At 36.9% G+C, this 19955-nt stretch overlaps 1 protein-coding gene across 1 annotated transcript in view; it reads right to left on the bottom strand.

The window, feature by feature from the left end:
* LOC121295282 (transcriptional regulator ATRX-like) overlaps positions 1-19955 on the bottom strand; it is an 81548-nt gene that overhangs the window by 47371 nt on the left and 14222 nt on the right. The window contains exons 7-15 of the mRNA XM_041219736.1: positions 19680-19789; positions 17030-17097; positions 13946-16299; positions 13066-13135; positions 6038-6186; positions 4067-4234; positions 2348-2462; positions 1400-1502; positions 523-726 (exon numbers count right to left, since the gene is read on the bottom strand). Of these exons, the coding sequence (XP_041075670.1) occupies positions 523-726; positions 1400-1502; positions 2348-2462; positions 4067-4234; positions 6038-6186; positions 13066-13135; positions 13946-16299; positions 17030-17097; positions 19680-19789 (3341 nt within the window). The remainder of the gene's footprint in view (positions 1-522; positions 727-1399; positions 1503-2347; positions 2463-4066; positions 4235-6037; positions 6187-13065; positions 13136-13945; positions 16300-17029; positions 17098-19679; positions 19790-19955) is intronic.

Raw genomic sequence — 19955 nt, 5'->3', positions numbered from 1 at the left:
TCCAATGTTACTTTAGATAAGGAAGAACAAGACTAGTTCTATTCAGGGTCAGTGAAACCAGCTGCAAATATTTATTGAACTACCTGCAGTGTTCAGTTATCTGTAGAAACAAATACAGTGGAAAATCACTAAATGTAAATTACAGAAGTGAAAATATAAATAGGGATCCACCACTTTTTTTTCTCATGCTGCATATACCTCAGAAATGTCAACAGGAATAAAATGGTGTGTAGTTTTATTTCACAAGGTAGTTAATTTATAAGGTGTCTTTACAATTCCATGACCTTCAAACCACTTAATCCAAATCCTTCTCAGGGTAGATGCGCTCCACAAGAGAGTCAGGAAAAGCAATATTGCAAGGTGTTTTTGGAGTACATTTCTTGTACTAAATTCTTATTAGCCAAGATAATGACAGCTACCTGCTGATTTGACTGCCATCAATTGGGAGTTGAAACCATTTGTGAGAATGAATACGGTACTTAAAAGCTATTTCATGGTTATGTAAGCTCTCGGACTGTGTACCTCTCTTAGCTTTTCCCTTAATTGTTCTCGTTCCGCGATGCGCTTCCTCCTCTCCTCCTCCTCCTTCAAGGCGTTCTGGGTCTCGGATCTCAATTTATCCACTTTGAGAATCTTTCGAATCTTCTTTCGACCCTTTCCAGGAGACACTGAGTCGTCGTCATCGTCTTCATCATCATCGCTGTCTTCATCGTCCTGCTCATTACTCTGAGTGTGCATAAACACATTAGCAACTCATTAGGCTTCATGAGGCAAGTCTATGAAAGGTGTGGATATTACAAAAAAAGAAAAAAAAAAAACAGAACACACTCACAAAAGTACGTCAGTAACATACCATTCCCACCACGAGACATCAGTACAATGACCATGCTATACTGTACATCAACAGTATGTACAGAATATCCCCATAACCTAATACTCAATAATGTTGATACCAATCCAGATCTACTGTATAAAAAAATGTGATGTACGTACGAAACAACGTACAACTGCCTCACCTACATAAATAAACTTCAGAAGAGGATAATAAAGGTTGGTACGGATACAAATTCTGGAACTTGGTAGCCCATTGTGGAAAACGTCCAAGTATCCTGGTAACCGCCAGGTAATTTCAAGTACACATTAAAATCACAGAAAGATGACATACTTTTACTGTATAGTGGGACTTGGAGATTAAACAGACATAGCAAGATTACTAAAACTGCAGCTTATAAATTGTAAACTATGAGCAAACATATCTGTCTAACATACATCTAACATACATCTAACATACATGTAACTCCAGGCAGCATTCAGAATGACTGACAGCTTATGTATTAGATGTCTTATTTTGCAAAAGTGAATAAAGATTGTCAAAGCCTTATATCTGATCAGTTATTACCTTTTCGTTACTAGATGAATCCTCCTGCACTTTAATACGCCGTCTCTTCTTCTTCTGTTTGTAGCTGCGCAGATTTTCTTCAGCGCCAGATTTCTTGGATGATCTAGCAAGGGAAAGAAACAAGATACTTAATTATTTATTCTAAATAAAAAGTATTTGGAAATGGTTACCCACAACCCATCCCTGGGACCGTATTGAATAAACTGTACAACAGTCATTAAGACATACATGTGCACCTTCCTCAGTTATGTTAGTTTATATTTTGGAAGCAGCTTATTGCAGAAAGACAAAGATTTAAGTCACATAAAACAATTATTAGTCTCCTGGTGACATAACAGAATGCATTATCATCTCATTACGCAGGGTTCAAATTTGACTGATCACCATACATCTGCTTGGGGCAATTTAGTTAAGAGACCTGTGATCAGTTACAAGGTACTGGTAGTTTTTTTTGTGTTGAGACATTCTAGTGTCTACATATGATGTTTTGAAGGAACCAAACCTATGTATTAAATCTAAAAGGTTTGTTCTTAGCAATTCAATTATAAATTAGCGGTTTTCATCCCTAGTTCTCAAACACTGTACCCTTAACCTAGAACGAAACATTTTAAATCTGCAGTGCATATTTGGACAGCCCTAGACCTGGGCTGAAAGGGACTTGTGCATTAACCTTTTGACTGCCATGAAAACTGAACAGTGCGATCGTGCTGCTCCATGTAAAAACAGCACCTTGTTCTATTAATATCTTTGTTTTAACTTCACAAGGTCAAAATGGGGTCCAAGCAGCCAGATAGTGTTTTTTTTAGAAGACACCTCACTTATTTTTTGTGGATTGCACAGTTACACCTTTATTGTGAAAGAGAGACAGCAAACCAAGGAGAGCTCTCATCAATTGCATCGAAATGGACTACAGAAGATGAAACTGAAAACAATAAAACAAAAACAAACCTTGTTCTAGGGCGCTTCTTTTTCTCTTCCCCATCCTCATCATCCTCCTCCTCACTCATCTCCTCACTCACACCAGACTCTTCAAAATCAGAATCCAGAGAATCATCACTGCTCACTTTAAACACAAAGAAACAAGAAAATTCAACATTGAGTCTGTGATTGTTCTGCAGATTTTGGGTTATTCAGGTGAAGCAGATTTACCATAGCACTGAAGTCAAAGAAAAATCAAATCCCAAGTAAAATGTATGCAAGAATGTGACACATATACAGCCCTACACTGATAGTACTGTGTAATGCAAGTGGATGAAACTTTTTTGAAATTATTATTATTATTTTTTTTTTTACATGTTTGTTAGTTAGGCATGGATTACTTGGGTCTATCTTTGTATCTGTACCTATGCTGGCCTCATCCTTGTTAAAAAACTAAACACAATTTTTCTAAAGGCAGTTTTAATTGCATTTTCCTACAGAAAGTAAAATAATATATTCAATAATATATTTATATATATATATAAATATTTATATATATATTATATAAAATATACTGCAGTATATTTTAAAGTTTTGCATTTGGAGTGTATGTAAAAATGTCCTCTTCGTGATCTTTAATTTCACTCACCACACAAATACTGTGGGGTTTGTTTAATAATGTGGACTGGTATATTTTTTATCTTGTAGTAGATGGCAAGGTTCTAGAGTGGATTAGGCATGGTTTTCTTTTTGTTACAGGAAACCCCTTAAGCCCGAACCTCACATTCTTAAATTACCCATAGGAAGCTATGAGGGGCCAGAAGATGTTCTCAGGGTTCTCCCCACGAATTCTGTACAGCAGGGCAGCAGAACATTATAGCCGGGAGCACTTTCAGCAGAAAAAAAAAAACTTGCCTTACCTTAAATATATAATACGACAAATAATTTGAATAATGTGTTGTCTTTGGTAGACTGTCGTTTTGCACTTTTTTATATTCTATATTTTTTTTTTTTTTTTTTTTTTTTTACACAACAGTACTCACACACGTTTGTTCATCATGTTGCATGAAACCAGAGTGAAATAATCCAGCACCTCTGCACTTAATTATTTGTATATCAGCTGACAAGTTCACATGATATTCCATCACGCCTTTCTTCTTAAAGGCATACAGCCTCTATACATGAACCCCCAATATCTCTCAAGCGTCTGTGTACATATTTTTACGATCTCACGACAGGAATACTTTTTTTGTTCTGGTGCACATGTATAGCTATTATGTACTACAGATCACCTTACAGTACAATAATACGACAACAAAGGGACTGAATGATAATACCTGAAAATAATCTTAACATGTTTTTAAAAAAGTAGTCTGCGCAAACATAGTATAAGGTGGTGGACTGCACCGAACGCCGGCTTATTTTGAAAACCCTGCATTCATTGTCACTATTTTTCCTTTGAAAATAATCTGTTATTTTTTTAGCAGTCAATTTTAACGTTTTAGCCTCTCGAAGTGCTTAACACGAAAATCCGCCCCTTCAACTCTCTGATTGGCTAAATGTGGTGACAGGACGTAACACAGCTGTCATGGTTCCAAGATTCATGAACGGAGTAAGTTCTTCCATTAAACTTGATAAACAGTCAGACAATCAGGAATGTGTGAGGATGAGAAGTTCTAAAGCCTTTCAAATCTAGCATACATAAGTGTCTTGGTCATGAGAAAACACATCCCCCCTCGTGAGACAGACCTTTCCTCTTGGACCTCCGTTTGCCTTCCTTTTTCTTAATTGATTGGCTCTCCTCCCCAGACTCGCCGTCACTCACGGAGAGCTTGTGTCGAAGCAGACGGTGTCGATAGCGAGACTTCTTAGTCATCTCAAAATCAGAATCCGAACCAGTTTCAGAACCCTCTTCCTCTACAGGGGGAGAAATTGAAGTACACTAAGCGTATGTATAATTTGGCAAAGAGAAGCACCCTAATAAAATGTCTGATTTTAAAATAAAGATACATACTAAAATCTAGTTTATAGACACAGCTCTGGTGCTGCAACATACATCGATTGTAAAAAATTTTAATATTAAACTTTCATGGTGTATTTGTGATGGCGAGATAGGGCACCAAATATACACTAAAGCTAAAACAAAAAACATTTTCACTGCAAAAAACAAATGTTAAGATAACTTTGTGTTGCAAACGTCATCTCACAAAACCAGGGAAACTGGGTTTTTTTTACGTTAGTGCGTTTAGTTTTTAAACTACAGCAATCTTAACTGAGTCATGTTCTGCCTAAGCAGCACAGACAGGGAAAGTGTGGACTTTCCCCAGGTACCCAGATGTATCATAGACCAGCACAGACACAGTCCGTTAACAGGGTTAGAGGACTGTGTCTGTGCTGAACGGAATGTTTATACACCTTGCATTCTGAAACATGTAGGCGAGGCATTTTTCAGGTTTCAGAGACAAACTGGATGATTCCACGCTTACCAAATTCCAGAATTAACTTTTAAAGCACAATGTATTCAGATCTCAAATGTCATGTTTATAACAGCAGTGCCTCTGTAATATGGTAGAGATATGCAACACCTTTTAAAATAGCAATTAATATTCAAAGTGATTGTATTTTACATCAATAAAATAAAATAAGAGAATCAGAGAATGGTGTATGGCTAGAAGTTTTAGTAACAACAGACCTGAGGTTTAAATGCCCAGAGAGCCCTATGATTCAAATTCTGAACTTAAATGGTCAGGACCAAAGCATGCAAAAATATATATATATATATATATATCTATATATATATATATATATATATATATATATATATATATATATATATATATCTACACATCCTACCCACAACTTCCAATTGAAAAAAAATAGTGCAGAAATGTGTAGAAAATTAATTAAAACTTAAAAAAAGTCCAAACCCCTCTTAATAGCAATCGTAAATTAGCTCAGGGGTATTCAATCGCCTTCAAATTCACTCACCAAGTTAAGTGGCCTCCACCTCTGTTACACTGCAGTGAGTCACATGATTTCAGGATAAATTCAACAGTTCCTGTAGGTTCCCTCTGCTGGGTAGTGCATTTCAAAGCAAAGACTCAACCATGAGCAGCAAGGCACTTTCAAAAGAATTCTGGGACAAAGTTGATCAAACCTAGGTGTGCAAGGTTGGTAGAGACCTATCCCAACAGACTCACAGCTGTAATTGCTGCCAAAGGTGCTTCCAGCAACTATTAACTCAGGGGAGTGGAGACTTATCCAATTATGATCTTTCAGTTTTGTATTTTTAATATATACCTTTTTTACCCTTAACAGTGTGGAGTATGATGTGTAGATAAGTGGAAAATAATCCTCATTTAAAATGCATGAAACTGAGGCACTGTCGCAACAAAATGTGAAAAAAGTTCAAGGGGGTATAGACTTTCTATAGGCACTGTATACATATCTCACACACATTTTGCTGATCTGCTATTGGCCTGACTGATATAGTCTCGGAGGATTATTTTTGATCAGGCTCATTCAGGTTTTCTTTGTTTATTTGCTTAAAACAGCAATTATTCAATGAAGATAACTTGCCTACCTTTATTCAAATTTTGTGTCTTTTTAAAGAAGACTTGACGCATTGATCAACACTGGTCTTAAAACAATATGTTTCAATATGCTTTAAAATATACATATCTGTATTTCTAGAAAGATCCAGTGAACACTGTCACTCACCCTCCTCTTCCTCATCATCTTCCTCCTCCCCAGCTGCCTTCTCAGATTTCTTTTTCTTGTCCTTCTCCGATTCTTCATCATCCGATGAGCCATCCTCCCCAGAGGACATGTTTGCCTTGATTTGAGCCAAGATCATCTTCTTTGCGATTCTGTGAAGGGTGGTAAAAACATAAATGAATAATCTCCAATGTTGATCTCCTAAATTGCTTAGAGTTGCAGTAAGCAGCTTCAACACTCCACCCGACTTTAATGTCTAGTGCTGGGACTTGGGAGCTACATTGTATCACAAATATATTTCTTTAGCTACAATTTCCATTTAAATATTCTTCAACAGTGCACCGTTCTGTGCACTCAGATGTTGGCTTTCCATTCCGTCTGATTTGCAGACACAAGCTGAAACCTTCTTGCTACTACCTGCAACACTGTGCAAGCTCTACTCCCGTTTAATTTGTTTATCATAAAAAAAGCAAATGATGGCTCTCTATTACATATTACAGTGTATTGTGGAAATAAATCATACAAAATTATATGGGCAGACACAAGACAAACTGCTAAACTGGGGCCTAGCAGGCAATTTTTTTTAGTTGGAAGACAGAGCTTGTGTTTCTGGAAGGCAACGTTAATTGCATATTTGCAATTATTTTTTTCTTCTTGCAACTCACAGAATCCTAGTACAAAACTGTACCCCTGTCATAATGCTACTTACTGGTCAAGCAATCAAACATGGTATAGTTGATTCCAAAAATTAAAGCACACCAGTTGATAACTATCAAATAATCATAAAGCATTAAGATCATTAATACCCATATCAACATAATCCTTTTGATATGTAGGATTTTGGAATAGACTTTTTAGAGAATGTATTCTTTAGCTGTGTAACCTCATGAAATATTTGTCATCTTAAACATCTTCAAATTCAGCCGCTTTCCATCGGTACCTAGATATTTGCAGCGTCATTCACTCTAAACAACATGACATTTTCGAACAAGTGTTTCAAGTAAACAAGGTTTGCTAGCATTTGCAAATGCTGAGTCTGATAAAAGGACATTGCAAAACATCCTGAACTCTGAGTGGAAATGATTTTCCCAGACTGTCCAAGCAGTTTAAGAGGTCTGCAGTGTTGAGAGATAAGCAGCAAAACAAAGATAGGGAAGTAAATTAGAAAAGGGTCCTTTCACAGTAAAGTATTACAGTACAATTTAAATGCCAACATTTCCATACCGTGAATAAGGGAATTCATCAGTTAATGAATGAGTATTACTTTGTGTTAAATGTGCCAAAAAAAATGATTATTGAGCATGTTAGATGAATTTAGTCTTTTTTTTATTTTTATATATAAATGTTGACTTAGTCATGTTCAGATCCAGTAGAGGTTGAGGTTAGCTTTAACTACAAGCTGACCTACAAATAAAGGCCACTCTGCTCAAAGGCACTTGGATTGTGCAGTGTACACACATCTGAATTCTGCAAGGAAATATAGCTGTTGCTCTCTCTACATTTCTAGAAAGAATGTGTTTGTTCTACCTGGGGCTAGAAAAGAAGGTACAAGCTTTTCAGAGGGCAAGCTTGTTTGCTACCTCTCTGGAAAAGGAGTCAAGTGCTGACTGTATCCAAAGTAACCTGGTTAAGTAACATTAGAGGGGGGGAGGGGGGTCAGTCACGTGATCAGAGATCAATGTCATCCAAGTTGTAGCTCTGGGTGGCTGCATGGTGAGTCTCCAGTGCGTAAAAAAAAAAGCGGGTGGCTAACAGCACATGCTTCGGAGGACAGCATGTGTTAGTCTTCGCCCCTCCTGAGTCAGCGCAGGGCTGGTAGCGGTGAGCTGAGCTAAACAAAATAATTGGACACTGCTAAATTGGGGAGAAAATAACAAAAAACTAATTGGCGACAACTAAATTGCTGTGGGACTGTGTAAAGCTGAAGGAATTAACCTGCATCAGCACGAAGACGAGAAAAACAGGCTATGCATATTGCATTAAAACACATTCATTATTTACATAAATGTTCAGTGTCAAAGATTTTTTTTAAACCAAACTAAAAAACATGAAGCCAGCCTAGGTATTTTTTGTTACTTATTAAACTGAATATGAAGAGCATTGGAACAAGTTGACCAAATTTTGAACCAGTGCAAGGTCTGTACCATGACAACTTGTTTCCGCTTTAGACTAATGTAGGTGCCTATAAGTGATCACCTTTGTGCTAGGAAGTTTGTCTTGCATATATTTAACATTAACTGTTTTGCTATTGATAATATATAGTTTAGAGTACGTTCTTTTTGCATCCTGATAACGTAAGTGGTCTTTTAAGAGGGCTGTAGCACTTGCCTGGTTGCCTATTCATTGAGGGTTTTGCAGATTTTAAACAAATGTAAAACAAAATAATAATAGTACATGGTTTTAGTGAGCACTCCAATTGGCTTGTGACATTGGGGTAGTTTAATATGTTGAGTCACTGGCATCTGTGCGCTACACACAAAGTTATCACTCTGAATCCACACTAAAATTCTTAAATCAAATTACATACATTTTAAATAACTGCATTCACGATCAGTCAGGCAGAGCTATTCAACTGAGTGTTAGAACATTTCTACGTAAGTTTGTATTCAGTAGTCCAGCTATGAAAGGGCATGGCAGTATGAATAAGTATGAATGTTACACAAGCGTTAATGGGCAACAATTTTATTTTTTTTAATTATTTCTACTTCTAGAAAAGCTAAACATGAAACAAACTTAGCGAACTGGCATACATCTCTGGCAGAATGTAAAATGCAAACTATTTGTATTTGTGCGCTGTGATTTCCAACTGCGCAGACTGCTTTAAACTATATCATTATACTAGAATATGAATTGATTCAGTATAATCATGTTTCTCTGCACCATTTTACTGGTTATATCCTGTTGCGTTTAAACTACAAGGGTGACATTCGCTAATCCTTCCTGATATCAAGAAATAGGATCCTATGCCACACACAATAGGTCCTGGGTCTGTGCTCCTGGGGTGACAGGGGCCCCATGCTATTTTCTAAACCTAAACAGCTAGTACCTCTCTTGGGGATGAGCATAATTATTACATTTTGTGAGCTTCAAATAAGATGTTGTTTAAAATATTTAATTCAGAAGAATAAAGGCAAAATTCAAAAATTGCTCAACTGTCTCCGAGTAGTCACTTGGATATTAACACTTTCTTCATCTATGCACTACCCATTAGGGGAAATTACTGTAGACAAAGATTTAGCGACAGTCTTCAGTATTCGTGCAAAATCAACTACAGTGCACCTGTTTACAAAGTATTGGCTGCTGCCAAATCAGCCACCAACAACTACAGTACAATAAGAACCACAGGGGCCAAGAGAAAACTTCATTGTGTAGCATCTCATGGTTTTTCTGTTTAAAATTTTCCCTTTTTAAAAGTAATTAGAAGGAGCAGCGCATCACTATCATTCTACCACGGTAATAAGGTGGAATAGTTGCATGCTTTTGGTCTTATGTAGGTATTTACTTCAAGTCAGGCCAATAAGATTTCAGTTTACAAAAGCTCCCTTATTTTGAATACTCAATGTTGACAGGTATGACATATTATAATGACAATCACCACAACAATGCAACCGAGTAAAGAACATCTTTGCAGTTTTATTGGAAGTATAACTTTCATGCAGAACTGGCTATATAAACTGTGCATGTAAAACAAATGAAATATTGTTTTAATCACTTCAGAAGCAAAACAAACACTGTTTCAACTTCCTTTGTACATCATGAAGATAAACGAACCTACAATGATATTTCAGTGATGGGGGAAAGCCTCATTAAAATAGAGCCAAATAACACTAATTTTCAAGATAGGTACAAAATCATGCACTAGGGACATTTTCAGCCATAAAAAAATGTAATTAAAAAAAAAAAATCTATTATTGGTTCTTGACAGAGGCTTCATTAACCCCTAATATGCCCAGATTATTATTCAGCTTTAAAAGCCTAGCACAGACCTGCAGAATTTCATGAAACAGTTACACAAAACTAGTTTCTACTTTTATCCGTTTCACAAAATGGTTTTACGTCAGTATCTTGCTTCTCACAAAGCTTAAGATAACTTCCACAAAATTAAATATCAAAGCTTATATATTAGCCAGACAGATATATTCATATGAAAAGTGTTACTATATAACTGTATCCTTTTCTTCCAAAAAGCTGGGGGATAAATCAAACCTGGATTATTATTATTTATTTATTTATTTTTTAAAAGAGCATTTTCCACTACCAGAGAATCCACCTGGATTGCATCAACCACATAATATTCCAGGTAGTCCCTGGATAACCACATATAGATGGATGATGCAGTCCATGGTGATTCCTTTTTGTTGGAAAATCCAGGTGTACTTATCACAGTGGGTTACAGGTTTCATATCAAACCAGTTTTACCCAAGATAATTCGCATCTAGCAGCAATATAAAAGGAAAAAAGGTGTACACCAAATCCACCATGGGATTTGCTGGAAAAATGTAGAACATGCAAACTTAACAGGAGTTACATTTCCACCAAGTCTTTGCATACAAACCTGCACCTTTCCCATCAGTACATTTTTCCAATCACTGTACATATATACAAAGTATATGCAACAAATTACAATTTTAGTGAAATATATTACATTTACTGATTAAATTTCAAGAGACACATTAAATAAAATGCAGTCGCAAGCAGGGATCTGCTCGATATCATAAATATCTTGTTTTTTTCTGTTTACATAAATGTAAACCAACATGTGTTTACATTTTCAAATTCAATGTATATTCTCAATGAGCCCAAAGGCATGACATGAGTTAAGGAAAAAAAAACAATATACCTCTACATCCAAATGAAACAAGCTGCTGCTGCTTTCCCCAGGATGATATCACAACAGTTCAAACAGGTGTATTGAAGATTACTTCTTAGTTTTTTTTATTTGGTAAGCCACAGCCATTGACCCCCAATTTTCAGGAAATAAAGCATGGAAGCACTACAGCAAATCTCAACCAGAGTTTGATCTATTGGTACAGAACTCAAAAATGTATTTTACATGGCCAAACTGAATTTGAGGGAAAAAAAATAATAAGAATAATAATAACAACAACATTATAGTACCACAATTCTTCCAGCTTTAACTAACATTTATTAGTGCTATTGATTTTTTGGAGGAATGGCTATAGATTTGCTACAGAAATGACACTACCAGTTACATTTACATTCATGGGCAAACTGTTCATATAGGTTAGAGAGTCTACTCAACATAACTGATTGATCAGTTATACAAAAGTGCATTTGAGTTTCAATTACAACATGTTCATGCATGGTTGAAATTGAAAAAAAAAGAAAAGGTCAGTCAGCCTGCCTTTGATTCTGAATACTGTTCCAAATAGTGACACAACACAACTCATTCCTCCACAACTTGAGTGTGTTTTTTTTCTTCTGAATTCTGAAAGATTTTACCTTTACTCCACAACTTTTCATGAATTAATCTCACATAGACAACTAAATGTAACAGCCATACTAGGGTTGGGCGATATAACGGTATTTAAATATTGTTGCAAATAAAATGTATCATGCTAGATCGAGGTAGAGATGATATAAAAGAGATATACCCAAAACTAGATTTGAGTTTTCCCTTCGGTTCACAACCCTCCATTTTCTGTTCTCTTCAACTATCTACACGTGATACCGTTTGTAACAACTTGCGTGTTAGTTACTTTAGATTTTAAACCTATAAATCCCAAACAGAAAAATTAATTCTGCACGATTAAATTGTAAAAAGTTAAACTGCAATCATCTCCTTAGTTGATTAAAATTGGTCAGATTAATCTGTTAAATTTGGAACAGCCCTAATGTACATACATTTTTTTTTTATATAACCCTTGTGCATAACGCGAATATTAAGCTTCGGATTGATCCATTTCAACTTCTAGGAAAGTCTCAGGTAGTATAAACTTGGGGGTTCAGGTCCTGATGGCTCGGCAAATTTGCACAGAAGTATTTGTGCATACCAGCAACAAGTTCTGCATCTGGGAGAGTTTTCAGTACGCGGGGTAACACTGTTACATGCAGCGCTCCAGATAAATATGAATGACAACGTATGACATCTAAATGCATGCGTAAACAATACACATAGTAATGACTCAAAACCTTATCTGGAGCGCTGATTACATGTAAAACAGACAAGACTAAAACTTGATACTGTTGACAAACTTGTGTATTTTGGCAAAATATGTATTAAAAAAAAAAAACTTTGAACAGAATGTTAAATATTGTGATATATATCGTATATCACCTTGAACTTCTAAAATATCATGATATCATGAGGTATATCGCCCACCCCTAAGCCATACTACACAAAAGATTTTTGAAAAAGCATCACATGTGAAAAGGAATTTAATAGTGCACCCATTTTATGTTGAAAAAAAAAATTGAGTATGGAAATAAATACTGTGAAAGGTACCTGCAAGAATGTGAAGCCATCCTTAAAGCGCAAAGCTGACGGTTCCTTTACATTTAAAATACATCCAGAATGCATTGTTATCAAGAAATACTAAATAATAAAATTGGGTGGACATGTGCCTAAAGCAAATTTTCAGACAGATCAAGTCAGTAGCTTTTCCTACCTTCTCAAACATTTTGGTTTAAGGATGGCCCATTGTACACGTACAAAAAATACACTACAAAAGGTACAGCACTGTCCACATCACAGCTCAGCTTTGGTAAAGTATTGTGCATGAACATATATTCCACCAACACTGGCAGACTTAAATTGGACAGCACTGCAATATATTTATAACACACCCTAAGCAAGGGGTGTTGAAATGTTTCTCTCATACTTTGTCTTTGCCGGGATTGAGGTCTGTTTGGAGGCTGCTTGATCAATGCCACGGGCAGATTGTGAGCGAGTCTTTACATGGCAGGCAGTTCCAGTTTTTGCACCCCGCTTGGAGTTCCGTTGCTTTGCCTTGCTCCCACGCCTAGGGTGTGTTATAATCTTTTTTAAGTCCATTTTCTTGGAACCATACCTATTCTCAGGGTCGTCATCGTCATCAGCAGCACCTAGAGCAAGACCAGATTTAACGTCTGCTTCATCTCCTGAAACAAAGACCCAAAAGCGTCAGCTCATCCTTATACCCACATCCATCCTTCACAACTTGACTTCTGAAATCACATGTTCTGAAGTCAAACCAAACTGCATCTGTACTTCACCAAGAACTTTCATAATTACAAGCAAAACACTGACTTTCACAACAAAACAGATATGCTCTCTATGAATGACGCATTAACCAATATGCCCTGCTGTAAATGTGGCCTTCAATAGCTCAGCCAAGCAGCTTTGCCTCATTTGCCAAACAAACAGACCAAGATTCATAAAACATGATTTTTGTGTCAGTTGTCTCTTTCAAATCATACAACTTCTAATGTCAGTTAAAACAAATGTCACCCCCCCCCCATTATAAAACGGTGTTAAATCCCGTTTGCCCAACAAAGTTACTATGCCGCAGTAATCACTAAAGGTCAAAAGCCTTTTATAAAATTTTATTTATATGACCCGTCTCTAGCTGTCTGCTGTGGTGTCATTATTTCAGGTGTTAACATTAGCATCATTATGCCTGTGAGAATTTAACAAAGAGGTCCTCAAAACATACTTTACATAGACCTGAATGCAAAGTACAATGGTCAGAAAGGAATAAAAGGGATTAACTGAAAATAGCAAAACGTAGATTTCTCATATTTCTCAAGTTCAGTCCTCTTTCATTATTTATTTCTAACTTGACATTACTTGATGCATTGCATCTGGAGCATTTCAGAGTTGGTGATAATCCAGTCCTAAATTACAATGTTTATTTATTGATGAGTATGTTCAATTGTATATTCAATTGCATAATGAAATGGAGACATTACCTGATGACTGGCAAAAACTTTTGCCAATGGGACCAGCAAGAGTTTCTGTTATTGATTGAATCTTCTGCTCATCACTGCTTCCTGCAGAGTCCTGCTCACCAGTCTGTTCTGCTGTTTCTGCTTCACTTGAAGACAAGTCAGAATTTACAACCTTCTTGACTTTCGGTCGCTTCTCTTTGGTTTTTAACTTTTTCTTCTCTTGAGGAGTCTCATTGTCATCAGATGAAGAACCCTTTATCTCTTCCTCCTTCGGGTCTTTCTTACTCTTTCGACTGCCCTTCTTGGCAGTTTCTAATTTACTAAGACTCTTCATTTCCTTCTCCAAGTCAGAGTCATAATTAGAAGAATCGGAGCCATTCTGTTTTTTCTTTTTAACAGTAGACTTCTTCACCTCAGGGTCAGATTCAGAGGTGGTTTTAATCTGTTTTCGCTTGGCAGCTTTCTTATCCTGGGACTGTGCAGTGCTTTTCCTGAGGCTAAACAAGCATTTCCTTTGCACGCTTTTTGGCGAGTCCTCACTGCTGTCTGCCTCGAGGGAACCAGGACTCTCATCTTCCACTTGTTTTAAGATGTCAGGAATGTCAGAATCGGAAGAATCTAATGCTTTGCTGCTGGAAGCCATCTGCCTCTCTGTGGATTCTTTCTTTGCCTTTGCAGAAGATCCATCGGTAGATTTGGCTTTTGCTTTTTGGAAATGCTTGGGTTTGTCATTGTTCGTATCACTATCGTCTTCTGGGTGCGAAGACAGCTTTGTGTCAGCATGTCTCCTCAGGGGTGTAGTCTTTACACGTGGAGACCGCCTGCATTGCAGACCCTCCTTTAAGGCTTCTGGATCATCAGACTCCTCTTCATCTGAAATAACCTTTTTCAATTTCTCATCATTGCTTTCTTCTGCCTCTGAAACACTGGTAGAATCTGTTATTGAAACAGGAGTCAACTTCACAACAAGTTCTTTTGTCACTTTAACTGTAGATTTTACTTTGGAGTTGCTGCTATGCTTAGATGTTTTCCGTGAAGTACTGCTCTTTGACAAGCTATTTTTTGCTGTTTTCCTGTTTTTTACAGGATTATCCTCAGTTACTTCTGCACTGCCAGAAGCATCCACCGAGGAGTCAGCTGCCTCAAAAAGCTCTTCAGGAACAGATGATGGAACAGAGACAATTTCTTTATCAAGAGCACACTCATTGGCCTGTGCAGATTCATCTTCTTGACAATTCGTGCTTCTTCCAGTCTCTGGTTTCTTTTCATTCTGCTCATTCTTTGTGTCATCATTTTCCCTGGGCTCATCAACTTCTCCAGGAGAAAGAGCAGGCGTTAACTTCATTTCAACATCACTCTCCTGGTCAACGTCTTCATTCATATCAAAATCTGGGTCATCGTGTTTGTCAGAATCAGCATTTTCCTCAACTGCATCATCAAAAGCATCAACTTTGCTCTGAGTAACATTGTCAGCAGCATCATCAACAGCACACCACATTGTCTCCTCTCCACTGTTCTCATCGGGGTTAGCACGGCTCTCATCTTCATTGTTCTCAGCTGGGGTAACACTGCTCCCATCTCCACTGCTCTCAGCTGGATTAACATAGCTCTCATCTGCACAGTGGGCATTCTCAAGAGTGTCCTCTAAATTATCTTCAGCACCATTGTCAACATCACTGTTAGGCAGGTCAACATTGTCCTCAACTTCACTGACTTCCTTTTCCTGTTGTGATTTTAATCCTCCATTATTTACCTCACAGCCACTTTCTTCACCATTCAAAAGCGCCAATTCCTTGAACTCCTCATCCAAATCTTCCTCTAGTGCAGCATGTGCATTCTTTAGGTCTTCAAGTACAGATTTGAAGGCTTTCAAATGTCTTAACCTAATTAAATTAGTAGGTAGCTTTTCCGTATCCTGCTGGAGAAATTTCACAAAAGTGGCATTCAAGCCAGTTGTTGTTTCTACTAGTTTTTTTGTCTTTTTAATCAATTCTTTTGGCACCTTCAGTGATTTGTAGGAAACTGTTATGGTGCCTGAAGCCAAGTTGTCCAAGCTGTTTTCTGTTCCATTACAGGTAGCTTTGGCTTTCTGTGAATGTTTGTGCATGTTGCCATCCTGGTTTGTCTTCTCATTTTCAGATTTGGGTTTCTTTCGGTGTTGTTGCCATAACTGCTCCAGGTTCTCCAGCACACTGTCACAAGCAGCAACCAGGTCCAGCAAAGGTTCAGAGTTACATACATAGCAGTACCACTTGCTGTTTTCATCCATAATACTTGACAGTTCTTTTCTACCCAGGTTGCGTAAAATACATTTTTTGCAAAAGGCGTTATTACAAAAGTCACAACAAATAAGGTTTCCTCCTTCAGCACACCACCTGAAAAGAAAAAAAAAAAAAAAAAAGTGTTTTATCACAGCAGGTTATCAACCCCTATGCTCCACTGATAACGTTGGTCCTCACGGTTGTTCATCATTAAGCAAGTTTTGTTATTTCTAATAAACTTATTTAGGATTGTCAAGCACTACAAATTACAAATAAAAAAAAAACTTGTGGGTTCTCACTGCTTCAATCTACTTCAGAGGAGTAGCAAGGGAGAATGAGCAAATTTAGCACATTTATCATTCTGTTGATTGGACTGTGGCTCATTTATTGAAAATGTTATACATGTTACCCACAAATGTCACTGAGTTGAAGCAGTTCTGCATGAAGGAGTGGGCCAAAATTCCTCCACGGCGCTGTAAGAGACTGATCAATAACTACAGGAAGCGTTTGGTTGCAGTTATTGCTTCTAAAGGTGGCTTAACCAGTTATTGAGTCTAAGGGGGTGATTACTTTTTCACACAGGGGCACTGGGTGTTGCATAACTTTATTAAATAAATGAAATAAGTATCAACATTTTGGGTTATTTGTTCACTCAGTGTCCCTTTTATCTAATATTAGATTTTGGTTGAAGATCTGATAACATTCAGTGTCAGAAATATGCAAAAATGCAGAAAATCAGACAGGGGGCAAATACTTTTTCACAGCACAGTGTGTGTGTGCGCACGCGCAACTGTACATTAAGCACTAAGGGGGTTATGTTTTATAGTGAAATTTGATAGGATACCTGCACTGTTCATCCATCCCATCTGCATCCTTACTTATATCATCACTCATATAATATTTATAACAACTCTGAAAAAAAGACAAAGAATAAGGTTATTTTCACAGGGGATGCTTGTCGCCATGTTACAGACATCAAAAACCTCCCACTGTATAATGACCTTTATATATTATAGTTTCTTTAGAACAATAATCATTCCTTTGCTTCACTTGAGTCAGTCATTTGTCATTGGTAAGGCCTGTAGTTTTTCACTTGTAGCTTGTCTACTTCCCTGTAGTGCAGTACTACAACCAAAAAATGTCAGTTTAGTTTTTATTTTTTGGGGAAATTTCACAGCGTTTTCTTTTTTTTTTTTTTTTTTTTTTTTTTTTACAATTGCAAACTGGGTGACAAATCGGCCGCGAAGAAAACGCAGGGATCGTTTTGGTACTGCACATTGTAAAATGCAAATAAAGGCAACATAATGTACTTGTTCAACGCTACTGAGATCTATTCAACAATGAACCAATAGCCTCTTATATTTTCAGCTGCCCTTTATTTATTTATTATTCCTCGAATTTTAGACTGAACACATTTTTACCAGCTTCAATTTGAGGAAAAAATAAAACTTAATAAATATGCATTTAAAAAGACACAACCTCAATTATGCTGTTGTACTGTACAAAACTGATACGAAACAGTGTTGTTGTAGATTAACAATGGAGCTTGTTTATTGTGCTGTGCACTGTATAATACTTAAGATGGCGTCACTGCCGTACACACACCACCACTCACTTACGGCATCATACATCCTGGCAACAGTGAACACGATTCAACACTCCATGGCATCAGGCAACATTTAAACCAGCAACCACAACAGCATTGAACATTGCTTGGCAAGTCAAAAAACATGGGGTGTGATGGGGCCCGTTTCTCTTGGAATTCCACAGGAAGCTTGGTTTGTTTTTTGTCAGCAGTGTCACGTTGCTGCTTGTGTACTCCGGCAGACGTCTTTCTTGTCTTTACTCTGCAGTGTCACGTTGCTGTTTCTGTACTAGGGTGGTCATGTCTTTAGTTGGTGATTTTAATGCGTTTATGAAAAGTCGACACGACGCTGCGAGTTTCTTTAAAAAAAAAAGTTATTTCAGTGGATTTGCTAGAGATGACATAGGAATCTGTATCACAACTGTTCAAGTAACTCTTTCAATTCTGAGCTTTCACCAGCAGAACCAGTTTGTTTCTGTAACTTCAAAGACACATACTGTTAAAAGTATGCTTTTTTGTTTGTTTAATTTAAATACTGTATGGCAATATCGAGGTTGGGGTGTTTTGGATTGTGCATGCTGTTTTAAGTAAGTAGGCCTACTGACAAATGTTTTTTGGTTTGTTTTTTCAATGTATTAAATGCACTGAACAGTGCAGTGCTAAAATAACTACAACTTTTACGCATGCTTTCCTGTTTAAACATGTTATCCTTTATATTGATATGCCGACGCATTTATATATTAACAGCATTTTCATGAGTTTGGTTTAATAAAGCATATTTGAACTAAAAAAAAAAGTGTACAGTATATTAACCCTTGAGTAGTGAGTTCTAAAATGCACTGCCGGTCCTACGGGAGTGAGCTTTTTTTTTCTGTCTATTAAATGCGCTTGACTATCACGAGCACACCATACAAACCAGCTGAAACCTATAAGTTTGTATGTATGTAATTAATACTACACGAAAGACAAATCATTTTTACCCTAAATAAATAAAACCAATAAATATATATATTTTTATTCAGTCAAAAGGAAATGTTTTGACTAAAAAATAACAAGTAATAAACAATAATCAACGTGGTGGAACAACCACAACACGAAAAAAAAAAAGGCTGAACCAGAGACAGCGAGCGAGCGAGAGACATTAATAAATCATATCCGGGTGAACAGGTTGTGGGGGCAGAGGGAGTAAGAGTGTCTAGTGCTTCAGCGTATGATACGCCTTGAAGCATGGAGCAATGCACAGGGCTTGGCGCCGCCTCTTCACTGTCAATTGATGTTAATGGTAAATATTCTTCGCTTATGTCTTCACTGACACACTCGCTGACATTCAATTCAGTGAAAGAATTGTATGCATTTGAATTTAAATTGGAATCTGAATTCAGTATTATTATTAATACTTCTTTCTCGCTGAGAGATTTTCGCCGATTTACAAACACTGTTGACATTTGTGACTTGAATAATTATATGTAATTCAGTCAATATCTGGCAGAGGGAGCAAAGGACCAATAAAAGTTTTTATAGAAACCTAGTGTTACAATATTATGTGATCAGGGGTTTTGTAGGCTCAGTAATTCAAGTTTAAAGTTGCAGAATGTTCTGGTACGTTCGTACTACTCATAGGGTTAATGCCAAAAAGCACATGTGGAAGATTCTGTAGTTTTTCACACGGTAAACTGTAAGGAAGTATTATTAAAGCTGTTAGGTGTTTTCTTCTATTTACAGAGGCATAATGCATTTATTTTTACTAAGTTATTAGCTAACGTCTGATAGTGTCAACTCCGCTTACTGTCACAATTTTTGGTCAGTCCCTTCAATGTGACCTTAAGCAGCTTTGACTAACTTAATTGGGATGCAACAATATCATGTGTACAATTAACTATTTCAAAATCAAAAACATCGATTTACATACCTTACAGACAAGAACTTTAAGTGCAGGATGCTGATAAAATGAATCTTTTTGGAAATGGTTCACTTGTTGCCCACAGGAAGTACAGCTGACGATGCCATGCATGCTTTCTTCTGCAAAAACATAAATAAATAAATATTTTGGGAAAAAAAGCACTTCAGCTGGATAAAACAAAGGTTAACACAGTACAGTAAACTTGTTTTTCAAGAATTCTGTGGATGGATCATTTTACAGCAAAACCCATCTACACCATTTACTTTCAAGACTCCCCCAATGATA

The sequence above is a fragment of the Polyodon spathula genome, chromosome 20 (genome assembly GCF_017654505.1).
Source record: "Polyodon spathula isolate WHYD16114869_AA chromosome 20, ASM1765450v1, whole genome shotgun sequence".
Taxonomy (NCBI): Eukaryota; Metazoa; Chordata; class Actinopteri; order Acipenseriformes; family Polyodontidae; genus Polyodon; species Polyodon spathula.
This window is presented reverse-complemented; position numbering and strand designations above follow the sequence as displayed.